The sequence below is a fragment of the Phaenicophaeus curvirostris genome, chromosome 20, assembly GCF_032191515.1.
Source record: "Phaenicophaeus curvirostris isolate KB17595 chromosome 20, BPBGC_Pcur_1.0, whole genome shotgun sequence".
NCBI lineage: Eukaryota > Metazoa > Chordata > Aves > Cuculiformes > Cuculidae > Phaenicophaeus > Phaenicophaeus curvirostris.
The window spans coordinates 8,122,778-8,135,865 of NC_091411.1; the positions used below are offsets into that span (position 1 = coordinate 8,122,778).

The window sequence follows — 13,088 nt, forward strand, 5'->3', positions numbered from 1 at the left end:
TGACTGTAGGTAGCATTGCCTTCTGTTAGTAATTTGCCTTAAGAATATGCTGTGATTTCTTAAAATAGAGCCCAGAGACCAGGGCACTGAAGTATTACTGCATTTGATTGGTGTGGCCAAGGTTAGGAGTTCTGAGCCCAGTGAATCACAGCAAGAGCTATATTTGCATACACTTAGTTTTCCTTGTGCAAAAGAAGTTGTTTTTTTTTTTTTTTTAATCTCTGTAGCCAGAGGGAAAAATAAGGTGTCAGCAGAAATGTCTGTAACAGCAAACTGAAAGTCATGCTCCATGTTGAAATGACAGCTATTGAGACTTGCTTGCAAAGTTTTCTGGGATGTACAGAAACTGCCAGGGACAGATTGTGTTGATTGTTTAAAAGGCCTGTGTGCCAGTCGTGTCAGAACAAAGCTGTGTACTTAGAGGAACTGTAGTTCAGCAAAGGCTTTCAAGTTGCCCTGATTTGTAGAGATGTAGTGAACTATAAATTTTTTGTTCATTTGTTTTTTAGTGCCTACGTCTTCAAACAGAATCATACCGCAAGGGGCAGACAGTACAATGCTTGCAACAAAGACTGTGAAGCATGGGGCCCCTGCTCCCACTGTCACTGTTCCAGCACCACAAGCAGCTGCTGCTGCAGCTCTGCGGAGGCAGATGGCTAACCAGTCCCCAGGTAAAAGGATGGCTATTTGCCCGAGTGATCTCCGTGGAACGTGGCTTTTGCAGGAAAAAAGATGATCATCAAACAAAACGTGACACACATATGTATTTGCTGCATCTCTGAGCTATCCAGGATTTCTTTGTCTTCCTTCTCCTTATAAGCTAGCGGTATAAAATGCCTGAGAAGCTCCTTCATGTTTCTTTGTACCCCTTCTCATCTGTGCAGTGGCAGAAATGTTGATGATTCCTCGGAGATCCTGGCACTTGATCTGTGTGCAAGAAACACTGTTGGAGAGCAGAGAAAGGCCTATATTAACAGCTCTTCATTATTAGCTGAGCAATTAAAGAACTGAATTGGAGAACAGTTCTGACATTGAGAAGGTGAACTGTTCAGTTAAGCCTGTGGTCTGCTTGCAAGGTTCTGAGTTGAATTGGGGATCAATATAAACTTTTCTTGTTTGGTGTTAGACGTTTTTGGTGCTTTCCCAGTACTGCAGCATCTGTGCAGAAAACACACAAAATTCAGTTACTGGTAGAGGAATTGGATTGGTTTCTTTTCCTTGCCCAGGAGCTGAAGTGCAGCAAGTGGACTAGTGACATGAATTCTGGCAGAGCCTGGGGCTGTAACTACTCAGGTCATTTCTGTGTAACCTAAGAAGTTACAATGTAGGTAAGGAAAAGTTTGTAAGAATATTTAGATTTGATCAGCTAACAAGGAAAAACACAGTAACTATATAGAAAGCTGCCCATTTCTTTGATGTCCTTGTTGAAGGCTGAGAAACAAAACATTTTGGGTGAAATACACCACGTGCCTTCTAGAATCTTGAATGGAGTTACTCATAGGCACTAAGTTGAAAGAAAGGCTTGATATAGACATCATCTTTACTTCTTTTTGTCTTTTTTTTTCTTTTTCTTTAAAGCTGTAAGCACCTCCTTAACTGAATCGACTCTGAAGAACGTTCCTCAGGTGGTGAATGTGCGAGAACTCAAGACTGGTGCATTGACGCCAGCTGTCTCTGCAGTAATAGGGTGAGTGGTTAGCCTCTTTCTGGCAGCCTTCTGTACCACTTGCAATAGAGCACGTCTGCCAGTGGGGTGCAGCAGTAGTATTTTACATAGTCTGACCATGCAGGACCTAATGTGGATGCATTTAGAGAAGAGTACTAGGTTTGTGGAGTGAAAAGAAGAAATATTTTCTTTCTAGGTCACTCAGGGGTTTGCTAATGGCTTGTCCTGAACAAACGATAAGACCAGAATTAACCTCCTTCTCCATTACTCTGTGAAATGCATTTTAGTACATCCCTTCCTTTTGGGATCCAGTGGTTTTACTGTTAATATGTACTTTGGATCGGGTAGCTCCAGTCGCTACCTCTTCTCTGCCTCTCTGTGAGGGAAGTGCACACCTCTGTCACCTATTGTGGTCTGTGGCCTGTCCAGATGTTGTTCCTCTGACTTTGTCATCTCTTACAGAGAAAATCTCGAGTTGTGCCTCTTCCGTCTATTCCCAGATTCACTCCCTAAGGGAGGGGAAACCATGCCCAAGCTTTTCTGGAAACTTATCTTAATATTTTTGGCATCAGAAATTTGACTGAAGGATTTGGGTGTAAATAGGGGCTGATCACTTTGGAAAAATATAGAGCTGCAAGGCTATCTTTCTCATGAGTAAATTGTGAATGTTGTCTTCTGGTATTTAACCTTGAATTTGCAAAGATTTGTCCTGAGTTACCCGTAACACTTGGCTTTCCTACTTCTCTGCCTCCTACAGACAACAGCCAGCTCGGCTCATTCCAGAGATTTCTGTTTTATCACCAGGCTCTGTCATCAGCTGCAGAACTAAGTCTTTTTCCCTGTCGTCATAACGACCTTGAAACTGTCTTTGCTTGGAGTTCCTACCGTTGCTTATGACCAAGATAATGCGTGGCCGTTTCTGGGCAAGGGAGGCAAGGTCACTACTGAAAACTCTGAGCAAAGTCGTGGTTACTGTGTAAAGCAGAATAAACTCACCACACACAGCTGATTAGAAGTCCACATGGAGCTGCAAATGCTTTATCCATTAACTATGGGCTTTATGTGCAGCTCCTGGAGCAATTTCTGTTGTTCCATAATTTCTGGGTGTCGTAGGTGTGTATACTCTTCACTGTCAAACAAAAAAAGTGAAATTCCTTTGATGCAGCTTTTCAAAAAGGGAACAGAGTCTCACAGCAGTGCTGCTTTGCTGCTGACCCGGCACTTACTTCATGGTTTCTTCTGCATTTTAATTGGGAAACAGTTTAGGAGTTTTTTACTGCTTTATTTTGTCCTAAAGGTGATAAACTGAAGGGGTAGAAGGGCAATGCTGCATCTTTTGAAAATAAAATTTGCAAACAGCTTTGTTTAGGATATTTTGGTAAAAGCAGTGTTATGACTGGGAAGAGTTCTCCACCCTTTGTTTCATCAAAGCTGTGATGAAAAAAGAGGGTACTGGCTGTACATAGACAAGGACATGAGCCTGCGGTACCTATCTGAGATTGGTTTGAACTGTACTTAAAGATCTATCTTTCTTTCAAGTAGTTTTAGGGTGGCAGTATTGATTGAGCTTTCTAATTTATAGAGCACCAGCTAGCTTGATATCTTGAAGACTTTTTACAGTCTTATTTTATAGCTGACCTCATAAAAATGTACTCTCTAAAATTTCTACCCAAATGATCCTGTGCCTGCCAGTCAGGTTCAGCACTAAAATAAAGAGCATTCACCCAGCAAAGTTAATTCATCACTTTTTGCTACTTCAGACATCCTGGCTGTCTTTTGCCGCCCCAGCACACTCTGCGGATTGTTAAGCAGAAATGATTTTTCAGTTGTTAGCAGTTGTTCAGTGGGCTGTGGCTGGGTGTGTTGGTGGTCTCAGTCCAGTTTTTCAGATATAGTTTTCAGTGCAAAACCTCCCTCCTCCTTTCCACAACTAAAATCAAATCCAGCCTCTTCATAGTCTTGTCAGAGGAGCAGTGGGACAAGGGATCTTGAGACTTTTCTGGGGAAAAGGTCCCACCTCATCATGAATTTCATAGACCTTCTGCTGTTTTCTTCTTTGTTTGGAGTTCACATGAACTTGAAATTTACAGCTGCACCTTTACAACAGAACTCTTTCCAATGTTAATGTGAAGTTTTCCATGTTTGCTTTACTTTTTCTCTGGGCAGAAGGTATATTCAAGCAATGCACTGTAGAGAGAGAGAACTTGCTCTCTCTAGAGGAGGACTTACTAGTAATACAAAGCTGTCTAAGGCACAAAACCCTGTCTAAGACCAGATGGCTATGCAAAATTAGAGTTTCTTGTGTCCCCCCTTCCTTTGGAATATGGTAGGAAATTTCTGTGAGCTGGCCTTAGGGTGACTAAAGAGTAAATGCAGTTTGGGAGTTCTCATGGTTAGGAGACAGGCAGCTTTTGATGCCTAGATTCACTTACTGTCTGGGATTTGCAGCCTCAGCCCTTTCTGTAGTACAGAGGTTGCTTATTGCCTTAGGTAACACCTGGCCTGAGTAAAGATGGAAAGAGCTGGCTCAGGGAAGAGAAAGGTGGCCTTTGCCAGCAAGAGAATGCAGGCAGAGTTGAATTTGTTATGCTTCTGAAGGCTTCCGTTACTGGCCATTTAAGCTGCTGAACCTGGTGAGCCACAGAGAGGCTAAAATTGAATGGCTGTTCCCAGCTTATGGTGATTTCATGTGTTAATGGACTGCACCATGTAGGATGCTTCACCCCACAAGTAGGTAATGTGGGCTCTGAGGTGCAATTTGTTTCACAGTCAAAATTCCTAAACGTATAATGTAGAATATAGGTTAATTTTATCACAGTTCTTCCTATGATTTCATCAATGCTTTTACACTACACTTCAAAATCATGAAGTGCTTCCTCCCCAGCTTTGTCTTCTTGCTCAGCATTTCTGAGAGTTGCATGTACTTGTCTGGCCTCCACGCTATAGAGCAAGCTTCTTAAGTTTGTTATCCACTAGGCATAAAATTATAATCTCCTTACTTGCTGATTTTTTGTCAACGCCCTGTAAAATAGAAAGGCTTGACTCTTCAGAGACAAGAGTGTGTAAAGAAGACTTGATCGTTTAAGTCTAGGACTTTAAACACATTTGCAGATGTCCTTTGTTAAATGTGGCTGATTCATTTAAGAGGTTTATTCCCTAATCAGATTTGTTCGTTTGGAGCTGTGTGTGGAATCCTTAATAACGGTGGTTTTTTCAAGACTTCTGGAAGCTGTGCTTGAGAGGCAAGGAAGTCTTCTTTCAGACTAGTCATTCATTTAACATTTTGATTTTTCTTTTTAAGATCATCTGTACCTCACTCTGCAGCCCAGGCAGTCCACCAGGTTTTGGCAACTGTTGCTACAAATCAAGCTAAACAGGTATCTTGTTATAGAATCCTTTCCCTATGGAATATGGTATCAGGGCATGTTGCACATTTTGGGGGGTTAATTGTTGGTGAACATCTAAAAAAAAAAAAAATCTCTTTTCACAACTTGTCCTACGTTCTTAGCAAACCACTTATTTGTCTGTGACCTCGACTGTGTGATGCCAGGCGTATCTTTGTTATGTCTTGACTTTTCTGTCTTTTGAAGGCTTGCAGTTTTCTAATGGCCACAGCCTTGCAGCAGTAAGGGTGGCAGCTAACAACAAAGGAAACTGTGTTAGGTAGATACACCTAAATTTCACAAGGAGAAGAGAAAAATTGGTAGGCTATTAAGAGAGAGAGCAGTTTACACATCCTGTTACTTTACTTAAACATTTCTTATTGGGCCACAAGCTGTGCTAGGTTTTATGCGTCAAAAAAACACACAGTGGTCTTTGTCCCCTGGAGTCATTGAGCTGTTGCCTGTGGAGGCCCAGTGGCCTTTGCAAGAGGCTTGTTGAAAGAGTAGTGACCCTGTGTTTAAGTGTCAAGACATAATGGGCCCAAGATTGAAAGGCGCTTCTAAGTGCTTCAGCTGCCTTCCTCTGGTTTGTTCTTAAGTCATTGCATGGCTCTTGTGATACCAAACTAGGATCAGAAGGATCGTTGTTAATGAACAGACTGCACTGACCTGAGGTGGGTTTGTGTTTTTAGACACCTGTAACGAACTCGCTTAAGGGACAGACTCCACCTTCTTCCTCTGTGTGTGCACCCTGTCCTGTGGCATCTACATCTAGTCCAACGTCATCTGGCAACAAGATCTCAGGTGAGTTGTCTTTGGTGGAGGTGGGAATAAGGCCTGGGTGTCTCTTGCCACTTGTCAGAGTGCATGATCCAGAAAACAAAGGTGCAGAGAAAACAGAAATGCCTCCATGCAGAGGCTGCTGTGCCAGTCTTTAGGGAGAGAATTTGGAAAACCAAAGCACAGAAGAGCAGGAAAGTGACTTTGTGTACAACCCTATGTTTTGTGTCTGCGTCTGCATCTAGAACTCAATGATGCAATTCCTCATTCAAAGTGGATTCAATTCAGAAAGAACCCTTGCCAAGAAACATCAAAAGCAGTTCTATGGAAGGCTGTTGTGGTCTGACAGCAAATCGAGAGCAGGCATCTTTGCTGTTTGTCTTTTAAACATGAAAATATGTTGCATTTGTGCAGGGAAGTGATTACATCCTGAAATAGCAGGAATAGCTTTTCCATATATTGATACCTGACCTGAGTGTTTCTGTGCAGCCCAGCAGGAGTACCTTAACTGCCTTGAAATGAGCTAATTCAGGTGCTGTGTCTGTTGAGCGCTGGGGTGTATGACCAACCTCAAAGCCGGTTCAGATACTCTGGGCTGTTGTGTACAGCTTATGAGCTTCTAAGGAAAGTAATGCTCAGTTCACATCATGCAGTGCAAATGGGGGAAGAGGAAACTCTTAGGGAAGGAATTGATTTTTAATGTGCATTGGATAATAATGTTTGCATTGGACACGGTTTTATAAACCTCTTGTATAAATGCCTGAAATCTATCTCTGTTGCTCTTCTGCCTTTAATCCATGGATGTAGGTTGCCTCTTAGCCAGGGGTAAGAAGCAGCAAAAATAGCTAGGAATCATATTTGACTTGGCAAATGCTTCTTAAATTTTGGTTTATTGAAAATGTCAGCTCCTGAATTTGATGGCACTTCCTTTTAATTTCAAATGCCTTTTGATATGACGATGAGAGGTTTTATGGAGGATTTCTTAACTGATTATTTTTTTATTGTTTAACTTTTATTATCAAGATGGTGGCACATCTTTGCTCTAGTCAGGTCTATGTTGCTGCCTTAAATCTCCAAAATAATTTGCGTGTTCTCTAATGCTGTAACAGTAGCAGGAATGTTCCTCTGCACAAATATCAGATTTGATGTAAGTGGCAAGAAAGCTTTATTTCCAACTGATAAAAGTGCATACTCTGCATGTGAGCTATTCCTTTCTTTTTTGATAGCTGGACGACAAGGGGTCTTTTTCTTATTCGTAATGCTTGTTCTTGTAACTTACAGGACAAGGGACAGTAAAAACAGTTACAGCTGTGACCTCTTCTGCAGTGACATCAACACCAGCTACAACTGCACAGCTTAACAAAGCGTTCTCATTTTCTTCTGTGGGGTCTGTATGAATGTTAACGTTTCTTTGTAGTTGATGTTAAATATGAGTGTATCAGCTGTTAAAGCAAGCGTTACCTACAAGCTGCATTATACTGTAAAACGGCACCTGCACGTGGTAGCTTGTGGGGCAGGGGTTGTGCCAGAGTTCTTGGAAGACCTTCCTGTTTGTGGAAGCTGACTTGAGGGAGGTCGGATGAAGCTCTGTGAGATTCTGACACAATATTGTGTGGCTTTGCGATTTTTCATACTATGACTAATCAAGGGGAAATAATGACGGGCTTTCTTTTCGGGTTTATCTGTAGTGGGCTATTGAACAAATCATACACTGTGTACACTGGTATTTCTCATTGTCAGGTGATTGGAGATCAGAGCAGTGTGACTGTGGTTAAAGCACTCGCTCGTGGTCTGATGCACTGGCTCTGACTGGCTCTGGGTGCCCATCACAATTCCCATAGAGTCAGGGAGCTTTTATCTTGTATGTTGCAGTTAAGGAAGAGGAAAAAGAGGCAGACAATAGCTAGTTTTAGACCTTGTTCTTTATTTAGTGATCAGTAACAGGAAAATCATCCCTGGCAAGTTTTGCAGATGTATGTGAAGAATGAACTCCAGCCTTACAGTAGCTGGAGAAGAGGTTGAATGCTGGGAGCTTCTGCTCCCAGAGGAGAACAATGGACCTTAACATGGTCCTATTAACACTTGTCACCTCTGAAGGTGAATTCTAAGCAGAATGATGTTGGGGTTTCTAACCTGATCGTACATACAGGGCTTACAAATGCTGGCAGAGGTTTGAAAGACAGAAGTGCTGGAATTCCCAATTAGGACTTGAAATCTGTGCTGATCGTCAAACTTCCCGAATTACTTATTTTAGTACAATCAAACAAATTCCGTGGTTTGGATCGAGAAGTAGTATGTTCACAAGGGTGACCGGAAGGTCCCTCTGCCACCTTGGTGACTTCTGTCACGTAACAATAATGCAAAGCAAGGTGCATGCTGTGAACATGTTGTTATTCTGAAATATCTCTTACGGGGATTTTTTTCATAGATGGCAAAAATATTTCTCTGATCATATCTTATGTTTGGGGAGAAGAGAACTCCTTAAAATGATTCTTTGATTAATTCTGCATGTTTACCTATCTAATACTCAAATTAATTTCTCTTTACGAAGTGGGTAACATTAAGTATTTCAGAACACACATGCTTTCAAATGCCTAGTTTTTCTTTCTTAACCATTTCTCTGCAAGTGGATGTTACCCAAACCGTTTGCAGTGCTCTTCAAAGGGCTAAAATAGTCCTTTTGAGAAATGGAAATTCAGATTCAAAAAGCAAACGAACCCTGCCTTTGTCCCAGGGTGCAGTGCCTCAGTCTGAAAACCATATGCTAAACACAGTGCTGTTGTCAGTGATGTCTTAGTTACACGGCCTGACTTCTGTATAAACAGCTGGTCTTTGAGAATCAGAGAAAGCTTAAAAAGCCTCAGGGAATGAGGTCTCTGGAGGAGCTCAGTGCTCGTTATGAAAGATCACAAGATTTTTGCAAGGTGGAGTATTTTTTTGTGATAGTGTCATGGAAAGTTTTAATTTCTGTCTTGCTGTCGGGGATCTCCTTTTCGATGGGTGGTAGTATCTAGTTATTCCCTTTTGTATGTGCAGTATCTTTTACCTTCTAGCTCTCTTAAATAAATTCTCATCACCATTGTGGCTCTTCCTAGTCTCCCAGGAGCTATCAGGATTTGATATGTGAATGGGGAAGAAATATATAGGAGAAAAGAAAGAATATGGGAGGATGAGGGGTGGTCAAAAGAACTTCGAACTCTGCTTCTCTTTAACCATCTAGAAGCCTTGTCAGAGGGGAAGCAAAAGGAACCTAGTTTACATGCTTGCGTCTCACTGACTAGTTGTTGGAGAAACTGTTCTTCTGTGTATGTACTTGACTTTGTGTAAAACTGTACGGGACATCTGAATCTCCAAATTGTGTTAATCAGGGGGTTGGATGGTTCCACACTTTGAGCAAAAGTGTTATTTCCTTTTTCTCTTTTTAGGTCTGGATTTAATTTTGGTGTTGTCACATCATCTGCTTCATCACCAGCGCTGCCCAGCCTGCCTTCTTCGCAAGGTTAGTTTGGAAAAATGTGCAAACATGTCTTCCCTGCTAAGAGAACGCTTACTCTTCCTAATTCATGTGGTTCTTGTTTTATGTTGCAGTTCTATTATTAAAATTGTGGTAGCTGCAATACCATTATATATGTATGCTGGATTAATCCCTGTAATGCACAGAAATCTAGGCCACCTGCCTTTCAATTTAAAGTAAGTGAAATATTTGCTGCCAAGAACATCTAGAAGGCACTGGTTTATGTAAAGGGTAATATCTGTAGTCATTTCCTCTGCTGTCTTTAATCTGTAGATTTTTAAGTTGTTGAGGTGGTCTGACCCAGAAAGCTGTCATTAAGTGGAGTGAGCATTTAGTAATGAGAGGAGAACGCTTGTGATGGCTTTGTGTTGCTTCTAAAATAGAGTTGACTATATAGGCTGCCTTTCCATTTCATAGATCATATTTAACCAGCCTGGAAAAAGGGGAATTATACATCTGCTTGATAATAGTCTTGAAGTTTTCTGCCCCTGAATTCAGTCTTGCAAAGGAGATCATATGGTCAAAACCTCGCCTGCAGCATTATTGATTTCTCTAATAAGAGATATCCCCTCTTCTTACAAATCTTGGCTTGCTTAAATCCTTAGACCATCACAGCCACAGCAGTGATGTTAATGCTGTTCTGTTGATGTTAAGCAGAGAGAACTTGGCTTACAACTTGAAAATTCAGTTAACGTAAAAGCTTAGGTAAATAACACTGATTAAAGGAGGAGTGGGAGGTGCAGGAGGCAGACTTGTAAACCACGGAGTCGTGTGAGGGCAGTTAACTTCATGCTGCTCTGTGGAATCGCAGGAGCATCTTTGCCTCTGTCAGCTGGTGATGAGGAACAACAGAAGGAATTTCACTGCGCCAGGAGGAAACAAATGCTACATTATTCAGCGTCAGTTACTAATATACTTAAATACACTTAATATGCTTACAGGGTGAAAAAACAAGGATAATACTAGCTGTACTAAGAAGCTTTTGCTCTTTATTATTTGATCTCCATGCAGAGTTCCTGTACCTTGCCCATATCAACCCATAATTCAAACACCAGTGGAATGTCTTCAAGTCAGAATTTGTGTTCTTTAGTGCTCAAAAATGGATAATCAAATAGAACTGGTCCAGTCTCCCTCAACCTTTCAGTAGTGTATCATATAAATGGAGTTGCTTTGGCAGTTACATTTGAGAGCTTTTCCCCTGTCTTTCAAAGCTGAAACCATGCCACATAGAAAGTGGTCAGTAGTCTGTATTTGAATTTGTAAAGAAAGAGTTGATTCTGGAGGAGACTTTCCACCTGCCACAAAGTATTTTTATGACCCAAACTCTGTTCTGAGCCATTGGTTTAAACAGAGTTCTCTGGTGAATGTCAGGAATTGTTTAGCTGAACCAGGTAAGGAGGAGTGAAAATGGTGTTAACAGAAAATGGTCTTTTATGTTTTTATCTGTTCAATAAGAGATAGGAGCCAAAGGCTGAAACTGTACTCGAGAAAGATGGTTAAGTGGAGGCTGTGGCATGAAAGCAACAGTGTTTGTCACAGGAAGCCTGTCCATAAAGGCTTCGAATGTCACTGTTGTCTCCTGAATGCACATGAAAGTGGCAGTTATTGATGGTTAGAGGCTTTATGGTTTTGAGGCAAGAGCACTGTCTCTCTAACAATCTGTGAAGCGCCAAAGCATGCTATTGTTGTTAAGAATGAAAAATGAGCTTTGCATACTCTAAATAGATTTGTAACTTCTGTCTCTCTTACTGACAGCCCCTGCTAAAGAGTCCACTCAGCCTGATTCATTTTCGCTTCCTGGGGGTTCCAAATTTGGAGTAGTCCCTGAAAGCACTTTTGCTTTTGGGTCCCTCAAGCCAGCAAGTGCTCCAGGAACCTTAGTAGCAAGTAGCTCATCAGCAGATGGCACCCAGTCAAGCAAACCTGCAGCAACAACATCATCTGCTCCCACCACAGCCTCTGGCAAGTTGGATATCCCTCCGTCTAAACCAGGAGATCACTTGTTTCAGAGCAACCTAGCTGGGGAAACTCTTGGGAGCTTCTCAGGACTACGAGTTGGTCAAGTGGAGGATAATGCTAAGGCCACACCTAAAGTACCATCTACCAGTGTTGCAGGAGCACAGTCAACTAAAACATCTACAATACCTTCTGGGTTTACTTTTGGTGCTCCCCTGTCATTAGGAAAAGCTGGAGAAACTGCTTCAACGTCAGCCACGTCAGCTGGCACGGCGTCTCTGTCTGTCAGCACCAGTGCCACAGGGAACCTCTTTGGCAATGTCCAGATAACCAGCCCAGGGTCTTCAGGGGTATTTAATCTTGGAGGCTCTAGTGGCAGCAAACCCACCTTTTCATTTGGTATTCAGCAAGCAAACGGTACAAGCACATCCGCCTCTACCCCTTCTACTGTTTCTGCTTCCTCATCTCTCTCATTTGGAAGTTTCTTGAGTTCATCACAAACTGCTGTCCCTGCTGCAACTTCTAGTAAGAGTGTAGGGGATGCGAAACTACCGTCCGTGTCGGAAAAGCCATCGGAAAATGAAGCTGCAACAGCAGGGTCTTCACCTCCTGTGGCACAGTCACCACAGCCGCAGATACAGCTTTTGGACTCGGTTAAAGAGCCCACTTTGCCCCAGGCCACAGCTGGAAACACTGTCCCTGCAGCCTCTGGCACCACATTGGCAGCGTCTCCTGCTGATACCATTGCTACTCCTGCCTCCACAACTGATTTGAAGGCGCTAGTGCCTCCTGCTGTCTCTGCATCTGCCCCACCAGATCAGAACATCTCGGTGACCACCTCTACAACAAACATTGCCTCTCCAGCAGAAGCAACAAGTGCGTTGGCTGCTACCTCTGATATTACTACGTGTGTTCCGAGCCCAGCTGTCGGTGCCTCTGTATTTGCCCCCACTTCTGCGGGCTCCTCGGTGTTCTCTCAGCCTCCAAGCTCCAGCTCTTCTGGCTCAGCCTTTAGCCAGCCTACGGGTGATACAGCTGCCGCTCCATCCACCCAACCCATTTTTGGACAACCACTGGCAGGTACCGCTGCATCCTCTCCATTCGGGCAGCTCACCACCAGTACCTTGTCCACTGCCACCACCACCACGCAGGCTGCCACCTCAGGTTTCGGTGCTCCTGTTTTTGGCACCGCCACTACCGGGGGCTTTGGTCAGCCAGCCTTTGGACAAGCACCCACCTTTGGGCAACCAGCAAGCAGTGCTTCAAGTGGTTTTACTTTTAGCCAGTCTGGATTTGGGACAATGCCAGCTTTTGGCCAGCCAGCAGCTTCCACGGCAGCCTCGAGCAGCGGCAACGTTTTTGGAGCAGCAGCTAGCACCAATAGCACCAGCTCCTTTTCCTTTGGACAGCCGTCCGCCAGCACGGCAGGTGGCTTGTTTGGACAGAGCAGCCCTCCTGTGTTTGGGCAGAGCACTGGCTTTGGCCAAGGGGGATCCGTTTTTGGTAGTGCTGCCACTGTCACTACTACAACATCATCTGCTGGCTTCAGCTTCTGCCAAGCTTCAGGTAAGAAGAAGCTTCAGGGAGATGCGATATCCCAGCGGTGCTGTCTGGCTGAAATACAGAGAGCAGGCTGTCCCTGGGGAAAGCAGGATGGGTTTTAATGCCTTTTTTTTCTTTTCCATATGACCTTTGATGGTTTTTGGGTTTTTTTTTATTTTATTTTACTTAAGAATAGGAGCTGCCATGTGTGCGAGGGGGAGTCTAATGTTGGAGACCAAAGAAGGTT

At 43.0% G+C, this 13,088-nt stretch overlaps 1 protein-coding gene across 2 annotated transcripts in view; it reads left to right on the top strand.

The window, feature by feature from the left end:
* The window catches only part of NUP214 (nucleoporin 214), a 42,945-nt gene that overhangs the window by 18,241 nt on the left and 11,616 nt on the right, over window positions 1-13,088 (top strand). For both annotated transcript variants that reach the window (XM_069873174.1, XM_069873175.1), the window contains exons 23-29: window positions 510-671; window positions 1,579-1,687; window positions 4,968-5,043; window positions 5,742-5,853; window positions 7,111-7,216; window positions 9,255-9,328; window positions 11,099-12,865. In XM_069873174.1, coding sequence (XP_069729275.1) covers window positions 510-671; window positions 1,579-1,687; window positions 4,968-5,043; window positions 5,742-5,853; window positions 7,111-7,216; window positions 9,255-9,328; window positions 11,099-12,865 — 2,406 coding nt within the window. The remainder of the gene's footprint in view (window positions 1-509; window positions 672-1,578; window positions 1,688-4,967; window positions 5,044-5,741; window positions 5,854-7,110; window positions 7,217-9,254; window positions 9,329-11,098; window positions 12,866-13,088) is intronic.